This window comes from Pygocentrus nattereri, chromosome 25 (genome assembly GCF_015220715.1).
Source record: "Pygocentrus nattereri isolate fPygNat1 chromosome 25, fPygNat1.pri, whole genome shotgun sequence".
Lineage (NCBI taxonomy): Eukaryota > Metazoa > Chordata > Actinopteri > Characiformes > Serrasalmidae > Pygocentrus > Pygocentrus nattereri.
The window spans coordinates 2,017,439-2,034,678 of NC_051235.1; the positions used below are offsets into that span (position 1 = coordinate 2,017,439).

Below are 17,240 nucleotides of genomic sequence, written 5' to 3' on the forward strand. Positions count from 1 at the left end.
TTTAACACACGTGTGTGGTGATGTACATGTGTACTCGATCATTTCACGTGTAAGTGTCGTCGTGTACTCGTGTTTGTGTAAGTCGTGTGAGAGTGGACTCCCCCCGGTTGACCGGATTCAGTCGCCCACGCTGTGGTCACCAGGCTGTGATTTAGTGTGTAGGCCCAACATGTGGTCCCCGTGTAGAGAGTGAAGATGCACTTTTAGGGGGTTCAGTGCATTTTCATGTAACCCAGTCTGACGCATGACAGTCGTAAACGTTTGATTTTTTACTGAAGTTTCATTTGTGGTGGAACTTTTCAGCACACTTCCCAAACAGTCGCAGCACAGCTGCTGCTGTAAGGAGACTCACTGTAATACTGGTGTAAATAATAGTCATGTTAATAATTATCTGTGGCTTTAGTTCATCTCATACCACTGCCTGCTGTCATGTAAATACAACAGATCTGTCTCATATGCCACCGGGCTCTTCAGCTCTTCCCAGAGGGGCAGGAGACGAGGAGGGATGAGGAGGGAGGAGGACTGAATCTGAATCTCATAGTTTTATTCTATCCATCAAACTCCACACCCACACAATAAAGTATCTATCAAATCAAATTTATTTGTAGAGCTTTGTACAACGGATGTTGTCACAAAGCAGCTTCACAGAATTCCAGAAAAGACAAAGTTTTAACAAGAATGTAAAACCCCCAGGTGAGCAGACCAGGGGCAACAGTGGCCAGGAGAACCTCCCTCAGAGCTGAGGAAGAAACCTTGGGAGGAACCAGGCTCACCAGGGGGGACCATCCTCCTCTGGTCAGACTACCTACAGAGTTATTATACTACTAATATTAATAGCAGTAGTATTAGTAGTAGGAGTAGCTGGGAGTCCATGAGAACTTCAGTGTAGGGTGGACAGCTAGTCCAAGGTAGGTGGTGGTAGCTGGGCGTGGGCAGCTGGTCTGAAGTGGGCAGCAGGAGAGCTCGGCAGTCAGTCGTCCTTCAGTGTCCAGACGGACATGTGGGTGATTGTATACTCGGAAAGAAAGCAGGGAGAGGGAATTAGTTTTATTCTGTCTGTTTGTACATAAACAGGAATGTGAACATTTCCAGAGTGAGGCTAATGACTCCGGCAGATCTGACTATGACAGCTAAACTAACAGCCAGCACTCTGTGATCTGAGTAGTCGTGATGGCTCGTAATGGGAAATCAGGTCTTGCAGGTGCTCAGGAGCGAGACCATGTAGAGCTTTACACATCAATTAAAGGATTTTATAGTCAATACAGAATTATCTGTCTGTCTGTCTGTCTGTCTGTCTGTCAAACCAGATACTGAAAGCAAAGTGTCACATACTTTTGCCACTCACAGGTCTGTAATATTGGGTAATTTCCTGTCTAATATTTTTTTCTTATTCGTTTAATTTGGTTCTCTTTATCTACTATTAGGAAATCTGATATTTTAGGTAATATTCATGAAGAAATACAGAGAATTCTAAAGGGTTCACACATTTTTAAGCACCCCCTGATAGCGAGAGGGTAGTGGCCCACTGTTGGGCCGCTAATGGCAAAGCTGGTGGTCCGCTGGCGTTTTGCTCAGCGTTTTCTGGGCGGCCCACCGGCGGTTAAGCAGAGCATTAACAGAAATTCCACTGATCATCGCTCATTTTCCCTCACAGTCCGGTTTACAGATTTTCCTTCTGTCCTTATTTTAGTAAATAATTTTCAGCTCAGCCTCAGAAACATTTTCTATAAACTCATTTTATATCAGGCCTGGTCAGTCATTTTTTTCCCTCTCAGTTGTTTATAATATTTGTCTGTTTTCTAAAATAAAAGTCTCTATTTAAAATCTGGAGATTAAAACTAGTTAAAACATGCATGCAGGACGGGTGCTGGGTGGTCCGAGGGTAGACCAGCAGTGGTAAACAGTCAGAGGGGTGCCGGCCTTACTAAGCCAGAGGACCAATATACGCTTGCTATCAGGGCCACACTCCGTACGGAAAAACTTATCGGCTTTGGAACACTTCTGTTTTCCATATGAAGAGATAGCGGCTGTTTTATTAAACACTTCATTTTTTTCAGCTTAGAGCTGGATTTCCTTAAACGGTCATTACACCGACAAAACAACATTACACATGCTTAGCCATGCAATCTGTGCTGTACTGGTCAGTTTAGAGACTGAGTTACTGGCTTCTTTCCAGCTACACTGTTGCTGTGAGGCACCCAGGAGTGGACCAGAGACTGTCCAGGTCTTTCTTTTCTTTCTCCATGGCCACTTTGCTCTGTGAGTGCACATATCAGTGTTGTTGATATATAAGCAGCTTGTTTTGTCTGGACTGAAACTTCTGTTTCTTTGTCTGGAGCCTGTGAGACACAACACAGTCCCTGTTAGGGTAAGGCATGGGAACAAGATAACCAAGTTGTGGCCATGACTTAGTAAGGCATGGGAACAAGATCCTAATGCAGGAACAAGATCCTAATTTGGGAACAAGATCTTAATGTGTCGCCATGACTTAATTATCTTGTTATTCTGAGTTATTATCTTGTTATTTTACAGAGTTCCACCGGTGACATCCTGTATAAATAAAAATAATGCATGGCCACGTCTTAGTAACACATGGGAACAAGATAATTAAGTTGTGGCCATGACTTACTAAGGTGTGGGAACAAGATGCTATTGTTCTTATGACTTAGTATGGCATGATCCATTCCCACACCTCACCAAGTCATGATCATGATTTAATTATCTCATTCCCACTCCTTACTAAGTTGTGGCCACACATTACTTTTATTCATATGGGATGTCATCAGCAGGGCTCTGTATTATTTCTACTTATAAATTATCCAAAATTAGCTCAAATGTATAGTGAACCTGGAGGGGTGGTGTTTCACAACATGTAATACATCAAATGGAACCACAGGTTCAAAGTTCCTATTCCACCCTAATGTGGTCCAAGTTCAGTTCTGTGCAGTTCAACAGAAAGCTGCACCATGGCATCTAGAACCGAGAGCAGCAAGCTGATGTTTTACATTAATGCCAAAAAGGTAGGGCATTTTATGAGTGAAATAGCTTTGAATACTACTTAGATCACAAGGTGCTGCTCACTACTGGTACCTAGAACTAATAAAGCTCCATCAGGGGGGAGAGCGTTCTCATACAAAGCCCCCCAGCTCTGGAATAATCTTCCTGTTAATGTTCTGGACTCAGACTCAGCCTCAGTCTTTAAGTCTAGGCTAAAAACCTACTTGTATAGTGGAGCCTTTGGTGATTAGTCTCCCTGTCAGGTCTGGACCTGCTGGAGTCTCTGCTGCTCTGTTATACTGTAATCTGTGGTCAGCCACTCTTTACAGAACTGACTCTGTGGTCAGTCACTCTTTACAGAACTGACTCTGTGTGTTTTCCTTTCTTTCCTGAGTTGATCAGCTGCCCATCCTGTGCGTCTGATGCTGTTGCCTCTTCTGCCCTGCTCGGGTACAACTGCTCACCAGCCTTCTGGACCGGCTTGACCACCATTGAGATTCATGCTGTACAACTCTGTGCAAACCTGACCTGCATGAACTGACCCTCCTGCTGCTGCAAAAACTAATCTAATTACCCATTACTTCACCTGTTTTTCCCCATCTTGGTTCCTGTCAAGGTTTCTACCTCTTTTAGGGAGTTTTCCTTGCCACTGTCACAACTGGCTTGCTCCTGGGGGCTCGGAACCAGGTTTTTCTTTTTCTTTCTTTAATACTGATTGCTCTGTGAAGCTGCTTTGTGACAACACCTGTTGTAAAAAGTACTGTATGAATTAAAATTTGCTTGCTACAGTGCAATACATTACAATCAATACTTAATTCAGTGCTCATTTAAGTGCTGTGTAAAGAGACGGTTCTCAGTCTGCATCTGAAGACAGCAAGAGACTCCACTGTTCCGACAGCCAGTGGCAGTTCATTCCCCCACCTGGGCTCCAGTACAGAGAACATTCTCCACGCTTGTCTTCCAGGGGCCTTGAAGGATGGCGGGTCAAGCCGAGCTGTACTCGAAGCTCGAAGGGCTCGTGGTTCAGTTCCAGATTTCACCACTGCCATCAGGTCAGGAGGGGCTGGTCCATTTCTGGCTTTGTAGGCCAGCATTAGGGTTTAAATCTGATGCAGCTACAGGAAGCCAGTGAAGGGAGCGCAGCAGTGGGGTGACGTGGCTGAACTTGGGCAGATTGAAGACGAGCCGTGCTGCCGCATTCAGGATGAGCTGCAGAGGCTTGATGGACGCATGGGAAGACCAGCCAAGAGTGAGTTGCAGTAGTCAAGCCTGGGCAGCCTCTTGGGTGAGGAAGGGTCGGATCCTCCGGATGTTGTACAGGAGAAATCTGCATGACCGAGTTAAGTTTGCGATGTGAGTTGAGAACGATAACTGGCCATCCAGAGTCACACCAGGACTTCTCAGCTCTACAGACGGAACAATCAGAGAATTCTTGAATGAGACAGTGAGATCATGATGAGGATCTGTAGTCGCAGGGATGAATAGCAGCTCAGTCTTGCTAAGACTGAGCTTCAGGTGGAATCCATGAAGAGATGGCAGCTCAGGAGATGTGTGTAAAGGGCAAGAGCTGTGTCCATAGCACCAGGTAGGAATGGAAAGGGAATAAACTTGACACTGCGAGAGAAATGATTGATAATTGTGAGAATCGTAGTGTAGCCCTCCAAAGGAGGTAGGTCTGTCACAAAATCTATAGCTAAATGTGACCATAGATGAGGTGAAACAGGCAACGGCATGGGTTTTCCTGTGGGTAACATTTTGGGAGTCATACTTTGAGCACATGTCTTGTAGTACGGGTTAGCCAAAGGTGTGAACTGTAGGGGCCGGACATTCAGTCACAAGGCTGATAAATTGAGGAGGTGTAGTGGTCTGTAGCAGCTCTAATTCAACTGAGACGCGTCTGCTTAACTTTGGCCAAGTATTACTTTGTAATCCTCCATTACCTTTTTAATGTCCTAATTACTGTATCAATCATGTACTTTACAATACCTGTTTACTTATTCCATAGATCATATAGAACTACCCATCGTCACAGGAATTCCAGTAACCTCATGTATCCCCCACGGTCGTCAGAATCTCAGACCAGGTTTGCAGGTGGGCTCTGGAATTGCCAATCCGCTGTGCAGAAGACAGACTTCATTTCAGCCCTCGCATCCTTCTATTCACTGCACTTTCTGGCATTGACGGACACCTGGATCACCCCCATGAACTCGGCGACTCCAACAGCCCTGTCCTCTGCCTTTCACTTCTCCCATTCTCCACGGCAGTCTGGCAGGGGTGGTGGCACAGGTTTGCTCTTGTCCAGAAAGTGATGTTTCACTCCACTGGCCTTTTCTCATCTTTCCATTTCCTCCTTTGAGTACCATGCAGTCACTGTATCTTTCCCCACTAAACTTCACTTTGTTGTTCTTTATTGTCCTCCCTCTCCTCTAGGTTACTTCATTGATGAGTTAGACACTCTTCTGAGTCTCTTCTCCATCGATGAAACCCCGCTCATACTCTTGGGTGACTTCAACCTGCCATCAGACAAGCTGCAGTCATCCTGCCTGTTACCACTGCTATCATCCTTCGACCTCGCCCTCAACCAGATTCCTCCAGCACACAGAAGGCAATGCTTTGGACCTGATATTCACCAGACCGACCTCCACGCTGGATGTGACAGTAACTCCCATGCATCGCTCTGATCACCACTTCCTATCTTTCTCACTCTCCCTCCCTGTTACTCCTGTCCATTCCACCCCTTTGTGCTCCTCTTCTTGGCGCAACTTGCACTCTGGAGATGCTCAAGGCTGAAACACAAATAGAAGTTTTTTGGCAGCATACAGAGACAGGTAAAAAGAATGACTTGGAAACCAACCCCTTTGTGGGAGCACTCACCACGTTTTCCAGGGGTTGGCGTCTGGGTTCTGTGTGGACGCAGTCCACAGTCATGCCGAACGTGATCTGTACCTCCACAATAAAGGCATAGACCACCATGGTATGAATCACGCTGCATGGGCTCAGGTGGCAGGCTTACAGGACTGGAAACCACGTTCTGGACCTTAGTATTCACTGGATTGGATTGCTTTACGCGTTCCTTGGGGCGTTTGTCTAAAGCCTTGCCAGTAAGACAGGGAATAACAAAAGCAATCCTAGCTTGGTCCGTACTTGGTGGTGAGTTTTAAAAAACACTGAGCACTGTAACAAAAAGCTGCTATACTTATCAGTATTGCCATCAAAAGATTCCAGTTTACAGACTGGAGATGACGTTACGGGTTTTACACTAGCCGAGGCAGTAGTCGGCGTAACAGTAGGGCTACTGGTTTGCAGATGGGTAAAAAGGGTCTTTCATACTCGTCAGTATCTGAGATAGTTGTTGTTGTTGTTGTTGTAGTTGGAGATTCTGCTGTTGAGCAAACTCACCAAGCAGCTGGCCCTGAGTAGATATGGCAGTTTTAATAGTCTCGAAATCTGCTGTCTGCATGGTGGCCAAGAAGCCGAAGTAGAATAGACAAGCAAAGATCCAAAACTAGAACACAGAGTCCAAATCCACACATACTCAACACGCACCTACTTACCAATGCACAAAACCCCCACGCCATCTACTCATCTAAGGTAACACAAACACATTCACTGTCAATCCTCACCTTCATTCCAGCCTCCATTCCTTTCAGGAGACTCACTTTCAGCTCCTCAAAGAACCTGCAGACACGCCTCCAAAGCTCAGTCTTAGAAGCTGGTTGATGATTTTCTGAAGCGGTCAAACCCATTCAGTGGTGTTGAGGTCTGGACTCTGGGGTGGTCAGTCCATCGTTCAGCTTCTTTGATGTGTCCGTCTCCTTTTCTCAATGAGGTTCTTCTTGATCAGCTACACATCCTTTCAGACCCACAGCACTGAATTGTCTTCTCATAGTTGAAGGATGGGCAGAAACCGCCTGAGCTACCATAGCAACCTTACAACAACACCCTAGCAACCACCTGGGATTTCATAGCAACCATTTAACAACACCCTAAAAACCACAAAGCAGCTTCCATTCTTTTCAGGAACCCCACTTTCAGCTCCTCAAAGAATCTGCAGACTTGCCTCCAAACCTCAGTCTTAGAAGCTGGTTGATGATTTTCTGAAGTGTTCAAACCCATTCAGCAGTGTTGAGGTCTGGACTCTGGAGTGGTCAGTCCATTGTTCAGCTTCTTTCACTGATTTGCAGATGTTCTTCTCTCTCAAATGTTTGCGCACTCTTGGCCGAATTACATAGTGTTTTTTTGTGAAAGTGAAAAGGATTAAACTCCTAATCAACCTGTGCAGCATTTGTTTCTGAACACACACTTATTTTATATTAGATGAACCAAAAAAAGTACCAAAACAAATGAAAAACTTATTGAGTCGTCCAAAAGTTTGGACACCTGAGGTCAGTACTGAGTAACACCTCCTTTGGTGGAAATCACACAAAAAAGACAATTTTTTTATAGCCAGCTAGGAGTTGCCATGATTGGGCCCTCCCAGTCTTCCATGTGCATTTGTTTACATGTCCATGTGCTTGTTTTGTTTCCTCCCGGTTCTGCGTCCTTGTTTCTTGACTCAGCGCTTGATTGTTCCGACCTGTTTTCCACCTGTGTCTTGGGAACCCTCCTTATCCCTGTTTGTATTTGAACCCTGTGTTTTCCCTAGTCTACTGCTGGTCTTTGTTTGATTTGTTTGAAGTATTGTTTGATGTGCTTTGTTTGATGTTCGATTTGTTTGTTTATCCCTGTGTCATTTTCATCGTGTCTGTCCCTCCTGCTCTCTGTGTTGGCTTTCTGACCCTGGACAGTCTCGACCCATAAAATATTCACAATTATTCTAATAATACACAATAATGATATGAAATACAGAAATAATTAGATTACATTGGTCATCACTTATGTTTTTAATTAGTAAGAAAAAAAATGTATTTTTTAATAAAAATTATTTTGCAAACATTTAGGCACCCCTGACCAAATTCCATGTTTTTGATGTAAAGAATTTAACACGTCCACTACAGAGTTACTGTTTATTTACTGAATGTAACATATTAACATAACCAGGCTTGTTTCCAAGATAGAGATTAAGGCTAGTCCTGGATTATACATGGATCTGCTAATGAAAGAAATACCATGTCTAATGGGTATATTATATATGATCAGGCTTAACCCAAAATGAGCCACATGCAAAGCATTGACCATTTTTGTTATATTGTGCCTGCAACATCTTAAACTCAGCAAATTAATGGAAATTACGCCCTAAAATTGACCAATGATACTTTTGAGTTTGTTCAGGGGGGCCAGTCGCAGTACACACACCTACACACGCAGGTAGAATCATATTCCTTTAAATGTTGCAGGTAACAGTAACAGTGCTATAGAGATACACAGCTCCAAAGGTCTGAGACCACATTGACAATCGGGTATTGTTTTCACTTAAAAATAGGGAAATAACAACAGAAGATTTTAGAAGAAAAGAAAAAGTTATGAGAAGCAAAATGAAGAAGAAATATATAAATATTTATCTCTAAAAACCAAAGCAAATCTGTGACACTGACCACAAGATTCTGCCGTTCACCCAGATTTGCGATGAAAAGAATGATATTAAATTAGGAAAGAATGCAAAAATGAGGTGTACAGAAGTGCATTTCCACGTTTCCTTCTCTTACTTCAGGCTTCCTCCTCTGAGGGTGGACACTGCAGACCCTGGGCCATCAACGTGTGAACCAAGCAGTCCGCCGGCCTCTCGGACGGTCACCTGACTAATAACGACTTAGTATCTTGCAATTATTACTTGAGATACGAAGTCATGATTTTGATTTGCTCATTTCAAGATACTAAATCAAATTTCAGAGAAATTTAGTCTGTAGTCCACACTTTGCATTGCGCTTTGTGATGTAAGGCCTGGATATATATATATATATATATATATATATATATATATATATATATATATATATATATATATATATATATATATATATATATATATATACATATACATATATATATATAGAAATAAATATATATAAATATATATTCTATCTATTGTCGGAACAAAATTTCGAATCTCCATTTTTGTTATTTTTTTTAGTTTTTTGACATAATTTCAAAGTAGGGTCCTATACATTGTGTGGAAATTTCATGATGAATGAACCAACATAAATGATCCAAAATTACTTACATACACTTGTTGACTTACATAGAAAGTAAAGTAGGTTTTTTTCCTTCTCCTGTAAAGTTACCATTTTGGAGATATGAAGTTTCCTTTCTTCCTTTAGACGTGTTCATGGTTATGAAAGGATCATATGATTATGAAAACCACTTCCAAACATTTGACTGAAACTTCTCTTTTGAGCTTGTACTCGCTTCCCTGCTGGACGCTGGACTGAGCCCAGATCCTCAATAAGTAGGACAGTGACTCAGCAGGTTCTGCAGCCAGAAGAACTTTGCACTCATCTGGCCGGAAGTAACAGCAGAGAGAGATTAAGAGGCTGTGAATGAAGAATTACTGCAATCTTCAGGACTAACATGATCATACTGCAATATTTTAATATGATAACACAACACATCTATTACTGTGGCACTGAGGTAGATGTTCAGTTACCTTCATAACAATGTACTTAATAAAACTAACACGTCTGAATGAAGTGCTTAAAGAGTGAGTTTTATTGTGCAACATATCTGACTAGTAACCAGCCACCAAGTCACGTGTCAGATCTTGAATGATGGACAGATTGTGGCTAAATTAATATTTAGTCATTTCAGTTAAAGAAATATTACACTGTGAAGGCCAAAGTAGAACATTAATTGTGTTGAAAATTTTAAACATATTCAAGAATAATACTGAAATCAACGAATCAAGTGTGCTGGTTTAGTAGAGAAGGCTGAGCTTCTCAGGATTTTTAGTATTTTTATTAGTTATTTTGAGTTCATTTTGGGTTGAAACGTTAGTACGTTAGTTTTAGGCTAAACATAAAGTCTAAATGCATTGTGTGTTAATTACTATTAAGGGTTTAATTAATGTAACTGATGGGAATTTAGAGTTAATTTTAACATGTATACATTGTATGTTGGAAGGATTTACAATCATTTTAAAGAATAAATTCTTCATCTGTAATCATGTAACACGTTGAAGGGCCCATATCCTCTTGATTTATGATGTTTTGTGTGTGTTTCTGTAGTAAAACATCTGTAATTAATTTCTACATGACCGTTTTCAACCTCTACAAATAAGCAGGCTGTTTTTGATACTGCCCCTTTAAGATTTATGAGCTCTCTTTTGATTGGTCTTGCGTCATTCAAGAAGCATTCTGAGCTGAAATACTGCTTATAACTTCGGTTTAAGTGAGTGGGCGGGGCTACACTCAAACTGCAGGCTGAATGGGATATATGTGAATGTGTTGGCCGTTTTTGCAGCGGAGTTTCCATATATGGACTTTATGGACTACAGTACATTTTGAAACTTAACACAGTAAATCAGTTTTTCATGATTTGGGTGATTTAAACGTCATTTTGATGCTGATGTCATTCATTCAGAACTACGAAGGCTGAAATATGCTACTTTAAAGTGGTTGTATAACAGAGTGGGCGGATCATGGCAGCTCCAGAGCCCACGGCTGAGCCGTTTCTGTTTCTGGAATCTGGAGAAAAACACAAAAACATTGATACGTGAAACAAATTCACTCGTCAAAATAAAATGAATCTATGTAAGGAAAAGAATTCACAGTTTGCACAATGTTAAAAGCATCATGTAGCTTTCTATGAATTATTTTTGCCGATTAGCTCGTTTGTAAGCAGAAAATGAAATATTTTAGTACGTTTCGAATTTGAGGAAAACTTATTAATCTAGTTTTGCACAAAAGAAAAACTGACCTTTACATTTTTGCTGTTTGTCAATATTTGACATTGAAACAAACAGAAAAAAGTCAGAAGTTCAGACTCAAACTTGTCCATAAAGATTAGAAAATCAAGTGCAAATGTAAACATATTGCTGTTGTCGGAAGAAAGCCTTGTTTCTCCCAAATACCTTTACAGGAGAGGGAAACAACTGATCTACTTTTAAAGTAAATCAATAGAACCAGACTTTTTTCCAAGTAATTTTGGACTGTGTCTGTTGGTCCATCCATCATGAAATTTAAAATGTAAAAGGCAACAGGCATTTTCAGATTGTAAAAAACAAAAATATGATAAAAATGGAAAACACAAGGTTTTCTTTCAACAGCAGAGATATATACTGTGTTTACCGTATTTTATGTAAAAATATAATAACAGTATTTAAATAAATAACTAAAGTAAACTGAATGTACAGCCAACTGGCATTAATAACTAGATTTCTAACAGTAAAGGCGGCCAAACAAGCCTCATGCAGATCTCTGCCTGAAAGTTTAATCCACGGGTTTAAATCAGGTTCAAATCCCACTTTATACCGGTAACAGTCTTCGAGTGCATCACATACCATCTGTGTAAAGCGTGTGCCGCATGCGATGCAGGCCCGTTCTGGTGTAGCTGGGCTGTGTAAAGTGAACGGGCCGCTCAGTCCCGCGTCGCTCCGAGCCGCTGCCACCGCCTCCTTTAGTGCGAAGAACACAGAGCAGCCCAGAAAGACAGTGGGCTCACCAACACCCTGAAACAAACAGTAAAACAACGGTAAACAACTCTGCAAACAGCCAGACTACACCGGCAGGCCAAAACAGGATGAACACTCACAGACATGAACAATGTTGATTATTTGTCAAGATCTGGGACACACATGGCGAGACAACTGGGACGGGGCATTTCTGAAACGTCAAGACTTGTTGGTCACTCCCGGTCAGCATCACTGACTACCAACAAGCCACAAACCAGTGAGAGGGTGCTGAGCGCCCAAGGCTTATCAGTGCTCATGGGTGACAAAGGCTGTCCAGTCTGGTCAGAACAGACAGAAGAGCTACTGTGGCAGAAATGATCAATAATGGTTACGGGAGGAATGTGTCAGTGCAGCGCAGCCGCAGAGTGGTCAGAGTGCCCATACTGACCTTTGTCGACCTTTGGAAGTGCCTATAATAATAATAATAATAATAATAATAATAATAATAATAATGCATTTGTCAAAACAGGACCTTGAACACCTGGTCCAGTGAGCTCCTTTATCACACGGACGGCTGTGTACATGTGCAGTGTTTCCCTGGGGAAAGTTGCACTGTAGGAAGAGTCAAGCCCATTTGAGGGAGCGTCATGTTCTGGGCGATGTTCTGGTCCAGGCGTTCATGTCACATCAATTTGACACATCATTCAGGAACATTTTGAGGAACATGACGAAGAGTTCTAGATGTTGTCCTGTTTCCCAGAACTTAATCCGATGCAGCTTCTGTGGGATGTCCTAGAACAAATCCTATCCATGGAAGCTCCACCTCACAACTAACAGAACTTAAAGGACCATCTGTTTAGGTCTTGTGGAGTCCATACCTTGGGAGGTCAGAGCTGTCACAGCATATTAGGCAGGTGGTCATGATGTTATGGCTCATGGGTGTAAAGAACAGCGGACGTACCTTTGAGGAGTAGATGGCGTGCGGGTTGTGGGATCCAGACAGCAGGTACACGTTAAACTGTAGTGGGACGTCGCAGACCGCAGGGATCTTATACTGACCCGGACCGCGGGTGTACAAAACACCAGACGGGGAGAACTTCAGCTCCTCCATAGTGTAGAGCCCCAGACCCTGCATGAACGCACCTTCAATCTGGAACACACAGACACGCCTAAAAAAGGCGGTTCTTCAAGTGTTCTTTTATGGTTCTATGTAGAACCGTGAACACAAAGAACACTTTCCAAGATTAAAGGGTTCTTAGCATCATGTAATGGTTCTTCAGATTGCGTGACGAAGGGTTCCACTATTGTTACAAGCCAAAAAAACCTTCTTGGCACTATGTAGAACCCTTGCTAAGAGTGTCCATTATGAGGTCAGTCTGAAGAAGCCAGTATAAAGGCACACTTTCCCAGGTGGGTGACGTCCTACCTGTCCGATGTCGATGGCTGGGTTGATGCTCCGGCCGATATCGGCGACGAGGTCTGTTCTTACAGTCTGAGTAAAACAGAAATTAGTTTTTAATCGATTAAATGAAAACCTGAATGTGGAAACGTACATGAATACTTCACAGGTTCTTCACAAGTTCCTTAGTTCAGGCAACCATGTAAGTCAGTGTTTGAGGTTCTTTGCACGATTAAATGGTTCTTGTCTCTGCTGTTGACCTGTTGTACAGGGTTCCTTAAAGAACCTTTTAAAAAATGGTTCTGTATAGCTAAAGGACCTTTCATTGGTGCTACAAAGACCCCTGTTGCTAAACGTGACTACAGATTTAGTGACATTTTGCTATACAACTAATGCAATCAGGTGCCTTAAACATTTGCATATAGTATGTTTACTTAAATAATTATAACATTTATTAATCTCATTTAAATGTGATTCATTGTGTAACAATGCAATGATTGATTAGGTAATTACATCACTGCATTTAAATGATTATGTAAATGTGTATAAACAAAGAGCAAACAGGCTGGTGTGTGGAAGGTTTTTTTTAATATTTGTTCATTTTTTAATATTTTGTGTATTAGTGACAGTAGACCAGTGAGTGACTGACCCTGTATTCTCCGGTCAGACAGTCCAGCTCCACCTCACTGCAGCAGGCAGAGTAGGTGAAATAAGCGTACGGCCTTCCCTCCTGCTTCACCCAGTCCATGTACAGGTCGTGACCTCTGATAGAAACACAAACACACATACACTATATTTCCAAAAGTATTCGGTCGTCTGGCTTCACACGCATATGAACTTGAGTGACATCCCATTCTTAGTCCATAGGGTTTAATATGATGTCGGCCCACCCTTTGCAGCTATAACAGCTTCAGCTCTTCTGGGAAGGCTTTCCACAAGGGTTAGGAGTGTTTATGGGAATTTTTGACCGTTCTTCCAGAAGCGGTGTTCCAAGCGGTTGGGATGGCGTTGATAAGTGGTTGTACTGGCATCCCAAGTGGTTGCTAGAATTTTACTTTTTTTTATTTTAATTCATCCCAAATGTGTTCTATGGGGTTGAGGTCAGGACTCTGTGCAGGCCAGTCAAGTTCTTCCACACCAAACTGGATCATCCACGTCTTTATGGACCTGCTTTGTGCACTGGTGGGCAGTCATGTTGGAACAGGAAGGGGCCGTCCCCAAACTGTTCCCACAAAGTTGGGAGCATGAAATTGTCCAAAATCTCTTGGTGCTGAAGCTTTAAGAGTTCCTTTCACTGGAACTAAGGGGCCGAGCCCAACTCCTGAAAAACACCCCCACACCATGATCCCCCCTCCACCAAACTTTACACTCGGCACAGTGCAGTCAGACAAGTACCGTCTCCTGGCAACCGCCAAACCCAGACTCGTCCATCGGATTTCCAGATGGAGAAGCGTGATTGGTCACTCCAGAGAACTCGTCTCCACTGCTCTAGAGTCCAGTGGCGGCGCTTTACTCCACTGCATTCCACGCTTTGCATTGCGCTTGGTGATGTAAGGCTTGGATGCAGCTGCTCGGCCATGGAAACCCATTCCATGAAGCTCTCTACGCTGTTCTGCTAACATGGATATGATGATTGTACTTTCCTGTTTTTATCTATTCTCTCAGATAATTGAGTAAAATAGAATGTTTCTTGCAATTAACAGTTGCTTTAATGTACTTTCATGAATACTGGCAGCAAAGTCCAGACAGTTGGAATTCCAATGTGTGTGTTATTAAAGATTTAGCTCAAAATCAAGTGCAAAATAATTCCTGATTGATTAGGAGAGCTTGGCAGCACAAAATGAGGGTATGTGTGTGTGTGTGTGTGTGTGTGTGTTATTTGTACCTGTAGAATCCAGTAGCTGACAGACTGATCCTCTCCAAGAAGGCTTTAGCAACCTGCACCGAAACCAAACACCCAAAGTGTCATATAGTGGATATGTGTGCGCTTGTTTTTCCCCCATTTAATAAAAGAAGTATTTGATCCAAACAGCTGTACCCAGCTTTGCCACGTGCCGTTGGGGTCCTGCTTCCTGATTGGCTCCAGGCTTTTATACAGAGTTTGACAGGCGTCCTACAAAACAAACATCTGCTGACCAGGCTACTTTGATTAGAAACGATTAACAGGGTTAGCCATGCTTTAGAGGGGAAAGCTGATCATTTCAGCCCAGCAGTAACAAAAATGAACCCTCTAAGGTTTTTTAAGGGTTAATCTATGACTGTGTGTGTGTGTGTGTGTGTGTGTGTGTGTGTGTGTGTGTGTGTGTGTGTGTTACCTTGACAGCCATGCCATTGACATCGGTGCCGATGGATGCAGCGGAGGGACAGGTGTTGGGTACGGAGCTCGTGCTGGTCTCAGAAATGTGGATCATAGACAGAGGAACGTCCAGCTCTCTGCTGGCCACCTGCGTAACACAGCAGACCAACAACTGCAGCAGACCAGCGCCAGCATCTCACAGTACAGCACAGGCTCTTATCAAAGATCTAGCAACCACCTGGAACCATACAACTGCAACCACGGTGATCTCAGAGGCCATGGATGAAAAGCTCACCGTGAGAACTGCTTCAGTGAACGAATGGAGTGAGCTGGAGAGAAGAATGAGAGAGAAGTACCTGCTGGACCTTGGTGTGGATGCCTTGACCCATCTCAGTCCCTCCATGACTCACTAGCACTGATCCGTCTTTGTAGATATGCACCAGTGCAGCCGCCTTTTCATATAAACGAACACAAAACACAGCACAGGGATTAAATGTGTGCGTTTTATAATCTTAAATATATTTTGATCTGAAATCTTATGATTAATAGCTTGAAATTAGCGTCTGACGCTGTTTTACGTGTTGCTGAAAACATGGTTCTGTGCCACGACCAACAGCAGCACGCCGCGCTGAAACGGTTGTGATTGTGACTGCATTACTAGTGAAAACGGGTGATTTTCAGAGAGGGCAGCAGTGCTGACTGTTTATGGTTCATGGTCCAAAAGGTCAGGAGGATCTTCTGTACTCTTATTTGTTTTTGTTGTGTAACCTTGTGGTCAACAGCCAAAGTTGAGCTCAGCTCCAACATGTCAACACAGCATAAGACAAACGTAAACAGTGAAGCTGATGTATGCAGATTTGTGAAATTATTTCCAAAACAAACATTTTTTGTTTGAAAAAGAAAATTTGGTAACACGGGTTACATAACGTCTACATAAGCCTTGCGTCAGTCATCATTAAGGCTTTCTTTGATCATTTTAACCCCAGCAACCACTTGGAATACACTTGCAACCACCTAGCAACAACATGGCAACCACTTGGAACAACACAGCGACCACCTAGCAACCAGCTGACAACTACCAGACATACAATAGCAACTACCTTACAATACTCTAGCAACCACCTGGAACATCATAACAAGCACTTATCAAAACCCTAGCAACTACCTGGACTATAATTGCCATTATGTAGCAACACCTTAGCAACCAACTGGAATACAATATCAACCACAGAGTGAAACCCTTGAAACACTGGAATACCATAGCAGCTGCTTAGTAGTGTCTAGCAACCACCTAGGGTGCCATAGCAATGACTTAGCAACACCATAGCATTCATGGCATTTGGCTGACGCTCTTATCCAAAGCGACTTACAATTTGGTCATTTTTTTACACAGGTAGGCCAAGGTGTTGTTAGGAGTCTTGCCCAAGGACTCTAATTGGTATAGTGTAGGGTGCTTGCCCTGGTGGGGGATTGAACCCCAGTCTACAGTACAGAAGGCAGAGGTGTTAACCACTACACTATCCCAACTTTTTGGAACACCACAGCAACCACCTAGCAACCCCTGGCAACCACCAGTGATACCATAGCAACCATGTAGCAACAACCTAGCATCTACCATAGAAATCACAACCATCTGGCAACATCTGAGCAACTACGTAGGGGGGAGTGTGTGCTGGAGGTCAGGGAACCAGCCCTGTGACCAGAAGGTTGCTGGTTCGATCCCCTTGGTTGACAGTCTGTGATTGAAGTGCCCTTGAGCAAGACACCTAACCCCCAACTGCTCCCCAGGCACCGTGGATAGGGCTGCCCACTGCTCTGGGCAAGTGTGCTTACTGCCCCCTAGTGTGTGTGTTCACTAGTGTGCATGTATGTGGGTGTTTCACTGCACGGATGGGTTAAATGCAGAGGTCTAATTCCACAGTGTGCAAAACAGTGACAAATGGTTGTAAATTCTATTCTATTCCAACTAGTAAAATTCTCGCAAACACCTGTGATGCCAACAC

At 42.9% G+C, this 17,240-nt stretch overlaps 1 protein-coding gene across 1 annotated transcript in view; it reads right to left on the reverse strand.

Moving 5' to 3' along the window:
- Positions 1-9,508: 9,508 nt before the first annotated feature.
- Positions 9,509-17,240, reverse strand: part of LOC108414343 (aldehyde oxidase 3-like) — a 31,642-nt gene continuing 23,910 nt past the window's right edge. Inside the window, 9 exon segments of the mRNA XM_037534590.1 lie at positions 9,509-10,616; positions 11,432-11,599; positions 12,504-12,692; positions 12,969-13,034; positions 13,591-13,705; positions 14,827-14,879; positions 14,980-15,054; positions 15,257-15,385; positions 15,594-15,689. Of these exon segments, the coding sequence (XP_037390487.1) occupies positions 10,569-10,616; positions 11,432-11,599; positions 12,504-12,692; positions 12,969-13,034; positions 13,591-13,705; positions 14,827-14,879; positions 14,980-15,054; positions 15,257-15,385; positions 15,594-15,689 (939 nt within the window). The 3' untranslated portion in view covers positions 9,509-10,568.